This window comes from Carlito syrichta, unplaced genomic scaffold (assembly GCF_000164805.1).
Source record: "Carlito syrichta isolate Samal-C Ts95f unplaced genomic scaffold, Tarsius_syrichta-2.0.1 Scaffold143215, whole genome shotgun sequence".
NCBI lineage: Eukaryota > Metazoa > Chordata > Mammalia > Primates > Tarsiidae > Carlito > Carlito syrichta.
In genome coordinates this window covers 117,264-126,327 of record NW_007087311.1, presented here as the reverse complement: position 1 = coordinate 126,327, position 9,064 = coordinate 117,264, and the positions used below count along the sequence as shown (strand labels likewise).

General features: G+C 48.0%; 1 protein-coding gene across 2 annotated transcripts in view; it reads right to left on the bottom strand.

The window, feature by feature from the left end:
• The window catches only part of FAM53A (family with sequence similarity 53 member A), a 25,671-nt gene extending 21,560 nt beyond the window's left edge, over window positions 1-4,111 (bottom strand). The window contains exons 1-2 of one of the 2 annotated variants that reach the window (XM_008050203.1): window positions 4,046-4,111; window positions 2,046-2,060 (exon numbers count right to left, since the gene is read on the bottom strand). In XM_008050203.1, the coding sequence (XP_008048394.1) occupies window positions 2,046-2,060; window positions 4,046-4,111 (81 nt within the window). Of the gene's footprint in view, window positions 1-2,045; window positions 2,061-4,036 lie in introns of both variants that reach the window. The other variant, XM_008050202.1, reaches the window with a different exon arrangement.
• Between the last annotated feature and the right edge of the window lie 4,953 nt (window positions 4,112-9,064).

The window sequence follows — 9,064 nt, the reverse complement described above, 5'->3', positions numbered from 1 at the left end:
AGGCATGGTGGTTCATGCCTGTAATCCCAGCAACTTGGGAGGCTGATGTAGGAGGATTACTGAAGCCCAGGAGTTCAAGGATGCAGTGAGCTGTGATCATGCCACTGCACTCCAGCCTGGGTAACAGCAAGATCATCTCAAAAAAAAAAAAAAACAAAGCCAGGCTCGGTGGCTCAGCCTGTAATCCCAGCACTTTGGGAGACCGAGGTGAGTGGATTGCCTGAGCCCGCGGGTTTGAGACCTGCCTGGGCAACTTGGCGAGACCTCATCTCTACAATAAATCAAAAAATTAGCCGGGCATGGTAGCGTGCGCCAGTAGTTCCTGCTACTCGGAAGGCTGAGGTGGAAGGATCGCCGGAGCCGGGCAGGTCAAGGCTGCGGTGGCTGGGAGCGGCCACTGCACTCCAGTCTGGGCGACAGAGTGAGACTCCAACTCAAAAAAAAAAACCAACAAAACAAAAACAAACAAACTAAAAACAATCAATGTTATTAAGTCTAAATACAAATCAAATATTTCTGTAATGAAAAGTTATTATCTGAATTGAGATTTGCTAAAAGTGTAAAATATACACACAGTTTCAAAGATTTAGCCTTAAAAAATATAAATTTTTGAAAAGGATGCCAAAAACCATTCAACATCTTTTCAACAAATGATGCTGGGACAACTGGATCTCCCCTTGCAAAAAAATAAAATTGGACCCTTACCTCATACCATATACAAAAATTAAACCAAAATGGATCAAAAACCTACAAGTAAAAGCTAGAAATATTAAACTCTTCTAAGAAAATCTAGGTGTAAATCTTCATAACCTTGGATTTGGCAAACAATTTTTAGATATGACACCAAAACACCAGCAACAAAAGAAGAACAACTGAACTGAAAATAAAAGCTTTTGTGCCACAAAGGACACTATCAAGAGAGTGAAAAGATAATATAATGATGGGAGAGAGTTTTTGCAAATCATAGCTGATAAGGGACTAGAATCAAAAATACATAAAGGATTATTATTATTTTTTTTTTTTTTTGAGTTGGAGTCTCACTCTGTCACCCAGACTAGAGTACAGTGTCCGCTCCCGGCGACTGCAGCCTCGACCTGCGGGGCTCCGGCAATCCTTTCGCCTCAGCCTTCCAAGTAGCCGGAACTACAGGCGCGCGCTACCACACCCGGCTAATTTTTTTTGATTTATTGTAGAGATGAGGTCTCGCCTGCCCAGGCGGGTCTTGAACCCACGGGCTCAGGCAATCCACTCACCTTAGTCACCCAAAGGCACGGGATTACAGGCTGAGCCACCGAGCCTGGCTACATAAAGGATTCTTACAGCTCAACAATAAAAAGAGAAATAACCTAATTTTAAAGTGAACAAAGGACTTAAACAGATATTACTCTGAAGAGGATATACACATGGCCAATGAGCAGATGAAAAGATGCTCACATCACTTGTCATTAGGAAATGTAAATCAAAGCAACAATGAGATGTCACCTCACACCCAGGAGGATGGTTGTAAACCAGAAAATGAACAATATCAAGTGCTGAGGAGAATATGGAGAAGTCAGAACATTCACACACTGCTGGGGAATGAAAAATGTTGTCGTTGCTGTGAAAAATAGTTTGGCAGTTCTTCAGAATGTTAAACAAGATTACCATATAACCCAGTAATTGTGTTCCCAGGTTTGTACCCAAAAGAAATAAATACTTCCACAGAAACTTGTACATGAATGTTCACAGCAGCAGCATCCATAATAGCCAAAAAGTGGAAACAAGCAAAGTGTCCATCAACAGAGGAATGGAAAAACAAAGTGGTCTATCAACTCTGAATTCTGGAGGGGCACAGTGGTTCACACCTGTAATCCCAGCACCTTGGGAGGACTGCTGAGGAGGGAGGATTGCTTGAGCCCAGGAGTTCAAGACAAGCCTAGACAACATAGCAAGACCTTATACCTAAAAAGAAAATTTAAAAATTAGCCAGGTGGCTGGGCACAGTGGCTCACACCTACAATCCCAGCACTTTGGGAGGCTGAGGTGAAAGGACTGCCTGAGCCCACGAGTTTGGGACCAGCCTGGGCAATTTAGCGAGACCTCATCTCTACAATAAATTTTTTAAAAATTAGCCAGGCATAATGGCACATGCCCGAAGTTCCAGCTACTTGAAAGGCTGAGGTGGAAGAATCACCTGAGCCCAGCAGGTCGAGGCTGCAGTAGTCGTGAGCATACCACCACACTCCAGCCTAGGTGACAGAGTGAGACTCCAACTCCAAAAAAAAAAAAGGTAACCCCCTTGGGTCCCCTCCCAACGTGGGAGCTTTTTGGTCCTCTCAATAAATCCCACTTTAGAAAAAAAAAATTAGCCAGACGTGATGGCACACACCATAGTCCCAGTCACTTGGGAGGCTAAAGTGGAAGGATCATCTGAGCCCAGGACGTCAAGGCTGTAGCGAGCAGGGATCAGGCTAATGCACTCCAACATGGGCAACAGAGTGAGATTCTGACCAAAAAAATAAAAGTGAATCTTTTATGGACTGTTGATGGAATGTTCACATCTGCACTATCCAATACAGCAACCACTAGTCATATACACAGAGCGCTTGAAGTGCATCTGGTGCAAATGAAAAACAGCACTGTTAATTGTGTTTAATTTTAATTAACTTCAATTTCAGTTTAAAAAGCCATGTGAGCAGGGCACAGTGGCTCACACCTGTAATCCCAGCATTGTGGAAGGTGGAGGCAAGAAGCCTGCTTGAGCTGAGTTCGAGACCAGCCTGAGCAACATGGCAAGACCTCGTCTCTACAATAAATCAAAAAAATTAGCCAGGTGTGGTAGTGTGCACCTGTGGTTCCAGTTATTCAGAAGGCAGAGGTGAAAGGAACACCTGAGCCCAGCAGGTTGAGGTTGTAGTGGCCATGAGATGCCACTGCACTCCAGCCTGGGTGACAGAATGAGACTCTGACTCAAAAAAACAAAACAAAACAAAAGCCATGTATTGGCCAGGTGCAGCTCACGCCTAAAATCCCAGCACTTTGGGAGGTCAAGGATCACTTGAGCCCAGGAGTTCAAGGCTACAGTTTCTATGATCATGCTACTGCACTCCAGCCTGGGGACAGAGATAGACCCTGTCTCTAAAAAAAAAAAGGCATGTGTGACAGGTGACCATACAGTATAAAGGACGGGGCAGCTCTAGCTCCAACCAGCCATGTGCAAAACAGTCAGGAGACAGAAATACGCGTAAGACACTGTCATAGTTGCCAGCCTAGGACATACCGGGACAAGCAGCTGTGTTCTCAAAAAACATGACTATGGGGGGGGGGACCTGAAGGTGGCTCATCAAAAGTTCACTTTACCACCACAGTGGGAAAAGAAATCCACCCACTCAAAGTTCAAAACAGGAAAGTCTAATCTGTGGTGCTAAAACCCAAGACATAGGCTTCCTCAGAGGTACCCAGCAAGGGTGATGTGCTGCTGCTTGATCTGAATGGCAAGTAACAGGTATATTTGCACTTATGATTGCAGGATTCCTATGTATAGATCAGCCTTCCATGAAACATTTTTTGGGGTTTTTTTGGCTGGGCATGGTGGTTCATGTCTATAATCCCCGCACTTTGGGAGGCCAAGGTGAGAGGATTGCCTGAGCCCACAGGCTTGAGACCAGCCTGGGCAATTTGACAAGACCTCATCTCTACAGTAAATAAAAAAATTAACCAGGCATGGTGGTGCATGCCTGGAGTTCCTGCTACTTGGAAGGCTGAGGCAGAAGGATCGTCTGAGCCCAGCAGGTCAAGGTTGTAGTGGCCGTGAGCATGTCACTGCACTCCAGCCTAGGTGACAGAGGAAACTCCAACCCCCCCCCCAAAAAATTTTTTTTTAAATGATGCTGAAAACCCACCATGGACTCTGGGGCCCATGTGCACTGAACACCCCCACCCCTGCCCTGGCAGTACTCCCACTAATTTCCTCAGACCTCAGGCCTCACTTCCACCTCCCAGCTTAGCCATCTCCCGTGATACTGCAGGGTGAGCAGCCTGCCCGCAGCCAGCTTACCGGGCGGACCTCGGCCTTGAGGGTGAGGTCGTCCAGACTCTGGTTCTGCAGCTTCTCAGTGATGAGCGTGACCATGGTCAGGGCCCCGTGTCCTCTGTCCACACCAATGGGCACTGGAGTTCCGTAACAGACTTCAAAAGGCCCAGGCCATCGCTGGCTCTGAGCTACATCTCAAGGTCATGTCTCCATTTTACACATGAATGATCCATTTCCATGGGCTCATCAGAGCTGTGTCTGTTTGATAGAGAGAAGTCATCACATGACTATATGCACAATCATTTCGTTGACGTTTCTGTTACACATTGAATCCCCTGTATATAAAATATTTCTACAGTGAGTGGGCATGGTGGCTCAAGCCTGTAATCCCAGCACTTTGGGAGGCAGAGGCGAGAGGATTGTCTGAGTCCAGGAGTACAAGACCAGCCTGGGCAACATGGGGAGACTTCGTCTCTATAATAAATCAAAAAATTAGCTGGGTATGATGGGCACACACCTGTGGTTTCAGCTGCTTGGAAGGCTGAGGTGGAAGGGTCACCTGAGCCAGCAGGTCAAGACTGCAATGGCCATACGCATGCCACTGCATTCCAGCCTAGGCAACAGAGACTCCAACTAAAAAAAAATTTCTGATATCCTGCCTGCGAACACCCTTCTACTTTTCAAATCACAACGCAAGTTCTCTCCTGGAAAATCTAAAAGTGGTGGTCTTCTGGTTAATGGCGTATGTGAGACCCACTCCTTCCAAAACCTCAATAGGAAAGGCCTTCCCTGGCCCCTGACTCCAAAAAGGGGGAAGAAAGCAGAAGATGATGGCAAGGATACCTGGAAGCTGGGATGCTCTGGAAAGCCAAGCTCCACCACTAGTGCAGAAACCCTGACTGTGAACTGCTAGACGCTGTGCATCTGCTCCGAGAGGCTGACCACCGCTCCCACCTCACTCCAGCCAGCTGGACAAGAGTCCCCTCCTTGAAGCTGGGATTTCCTCTCTTGTGTAGGGAACAAGACAGCTTTCTGCACCAGGTCTGAAGCTGCATGAGTTTGCAGGGCACCAAGCTCTCCCACCCCAGGCAGAGGCTGCAAAGCCTGCACAGGAGCTGCTCCCCCAGACGCTGATGGGTAAAGCATCCGGCAAGGTGACCCCACTTCAATCCTTCTCATTGTCCCACTGTCAAGTCTGAACAGCTGCCAAGGGTCACCAGATCAGGGTGCAATCAAGACCAAAACAGAGAAAACAGCATCTTGAAGAAGGTGACCTTCCTTCCAGAGCACTGTCAATCTGACCCTTGGCAGATGAGGCGCTGTCTCCATGAAGTGAGACTGAAACATCCTCAAAAGGAGCAGTCAGAGAAGACGGAAGAGCACTCCTGGGAATTAGAACAGCAGCAGACCAGGCGTAGTGGCTCATGCCTGTAATTCCAGCACTTTGGGAGGCCAAGGGGAGGGAACTGCCTGAGCCCACAGGTTTGAGAACAGCCTGGGCAACTTGGCTAGACCTCATCTCTACAATAAAAAATTTTAAAAATTTAGCCAGGCATGGTAGCGTGCACCTATAGTTCCAGCTACTTGGAAGGCTGAGGTGGAAGTTTCACCTGAGCCCAGCAGGTCAAGGATGCGGTGTCCATGAGCGTGCCACTGCACTCCAGCCTGGATGACGGAGTGAGACTCCAACTCAAAAATAAACAAATAAATAAAAATAAAACAGCAGCAATGGGACTGGCATGGAATCTCAGCGTGCACATCCCCAACCACCGCCTAGCTCTGGCTTCCAGCAGGCCTCTAGGGGCTCAATGGGACACCCGCAGGGCAAGAGCAAGTTGCCAGGACAATGAAGCCCAGTCCCCACCACCCACTGAGGCTACCCCAAAACCTTGGCATGTGAACACCAGGGTCACCCAGTCAAAGGGCACAGTCCAGCAGAGAAGGCTCAGCCAGGAAAACAAGAGGCACCTAGTTTCACAAAATTTGCTAGTAAAATGAATAATAGATCCAAGGAGAAAAGTCAGATGAACTTGCCTTATCAGTGCTGAAAAGAGCTCAATGAGACTCAATGCCCAGCCAAGCACAGTGACTCACACCTGTAATCCCAGCACTTTGGAAGGCCAAGGCAGGAGGATCACTTAAGCCCAGGAGTTTGAGACTAGCCTAGGTAACCTAGCAAGACCACATCTCTACAAAAAAAAAATTTTTAAATGAGCTAGGCATGGTGGTGTACAGTGGCCTATAGTCCCAGCTACCCAAGAGGCTGCGATGGAAGGATCGTCTGAGCCCAGAAGGTCAAGGTTACAGTGAGCTGTGATCATGCCACTGCACTCCAGCCTGGGCAACAGAGTGAGACACTGGCTGAAAAAAAAAAAAACAAAAAAAAGACTCAATGCTCACTGCCCATTCTTTGGAACATATGTATATACACTCCCTCCACAGGAACTAACAGACACCACCTTAGAGGCCCAAAGTCAGCATCCTCCAAAAGGGACATCACTGAGGCATCCTGGCAAATGCAAGAGCAGGACAAAGGCACCACCACCAACCCAGCTGGCTCAGGGCCTTCCCGTCAGCAGGCATGCCCCGCCACTGCCTAGCCACAGGCTAAGGGACTATGGGTCAAATCCAGAAAGGGTCTGTGCACATGTGACAGAGGCACCAACCATGCACAGGGCTGCCCCAGGCCAGGGACACACCACAACAGCTGAAATGATGCTCCTGTCTGGCTCATCTGAAGTGCATCCTTTTCACTGACCACTTGTTCCATCCTTGGCAGCAACGACCATCTTCCCAGCCCACAGCTGAGGACCCCAGGCTCCAGGAAGGATGCAGTGTTGCAGAACAGGGGCAGCAGGGTCCGCTGCACCTCCCCAGAAAGAGGTCTCTGCATGCCAGTGGCACTATTCAAACGTATTTTCAAACCAAGGAGCCCAAGCCAAAACAAACTGTATCACTCACCCAACGTTGGTCTGTCAGCTGGGCAGGGTCCCAAAGTCACTAGCAACTGGAGACCCCAGGTTGCCATCACTGCACAGATTCACCCCAGCCCCAACTTCAGAGCCACACCTTCACAGGATGGCCTCCATGGATGACAAGCCAGCCACTCTCCTTAATTCCACCAACAGTTACCCTCCCACAGAGCAAGGGGCCACCTCTCCTCTCCCTGGCCCACCATGCACCATCCTTCAGGGGCTCAATCACTCATTCATCACAACCCCTCAGTAATACAAAGTATACACACATACCCCTAGAAAGGCTACAGCAAAATTCAAAAATTAGTCAGGTGTGGTAGCTCACATCTATCTTCTCAGCTACTTGGGAAGCTGAGACAAAAGGATAACCTGAGCCTTGGATTTGAGGCTGTGCTAAGCCATCTACTGCATTCCAGCCTCAGTGACAGTGTGAGATCCCAACTCAAAAAAAAGAAAAGAAAGGCTACAGCAGCCACAATACAACTTGAAAAAATACCTAGCATTTTATCTTAAAACAGGCCACATTGTCCTTGGAGAAATGCTGGCTCCAGGCTATGGCAGGGAAAGGACAAGATGAAGCTGGAGTCTTTCAGGATGCAAGAAGTGGACAGGCCTGAGGATGAAGCCAGCTCCGACGGCAGCTGGCAGGTGATGCCAGGAGATCTTTCCCACAGAGTAAGTGAGAGTCCACAGATCCATGTAACGTGAATCATAGTAAAAAAAATCAGTAAACAGGGAAGAGAAAGCTCTTCCTTACAGGAGTAGGTCAACCAGTAAACGCAGATGGACCAACAAACATTTTTTAAAAACCACCATTTGACAAATATCACAACAAAGTACCAAGCAAGAATCATCAACGAACGCTAAGTCCAGGAGTAAAGGTATGATAAACTAGAATTCACAGTCTCAAAGTGTCTCCCCACAACATACTAATCACAACTGACTCAACAGTGGGGAGTCTGGTAGATTCCTGAACCAGACAAGAGTGAACAAAGCTGGTATCAGGGCACATGCATCCCATGAGCCTCCTGACAGGGCACTGAAAAGGACACAGCCCCACTTTGAGGCTCCTGCCAAAAGTGCAGAACCTGAACGTAATCCTGATGAAATCTCAGACAAACTCAAGCACAGCCAGTCAGAGTACTTCAGAAGCATCGAGATCAGGAGACACAGCGAGGCCCTGCAGACTGGAGGGGACCAGATACAGCACGTGACCCTGGGTCAGAAGAAGGGCAGAGGGACAGCATCCCAAATCTTACCAAGTACCATCAGATGACACATCAGTTTTGTGTCACAGCGACATTATTTCCTGATTGTAATCACTGTGCTGTGGTGATCACTGCCCACACGAGATGTGGACATCTGGAGGATCTATGTGCCCCTAAACAAGGGAATAGCTACATAAGTGTGGAAACAGTCATACTCTCATAATCCACAGAAGTTTAACATAAAATAAAACAAGCACACAAAGCGCCTGCAGGGCATATCCAGTGGCAGGAGCATAACTGCACTACTCTATGTATAATGTCACAGCATAACATACAGAGACTCTGGCCTTGTCCAAGCCACTTATGTACACAGGGAGAGGGGCTGCAGTGGAGAAGGGACTGTGCCTGCTGCCAACACAGTTCCTTCTGGGAGCTGGGAGACAAGGCTGAGAGTGTTGGCAGGAGGATGACACCTAGCAAAGAACATGGACTTCCTCCAGGAAGGAAGGTATGCTACTCAGGTGGTCACAGATGTGGGTGTTTACCTCCTATGGCTGCCGTAAGCAACCACCACAAACTGAAGGGGCTTAAGGTGACTAAGGTTTATTCTCATAGTTCTGGAGGCCAGAAATCTGAAATCCAGGTGCCTTCTCTGAAGGCTGGGGGACTCTGGTCCAGGACCCTCTCCAGCTTCTGTCACATCTATATTGCTGTGATCCCGCCTTCATCGCCTTGTGGCCTTCTTCCCAGCATCATATAGTCTCTAAATTGCTGTCTCTTCTTATAAGGACACCAGTGATTGGGTTACAACCCACACTAATCCAGCTAATCCAATATGACCTCATCTTAATTACATCCGCAAAGACACT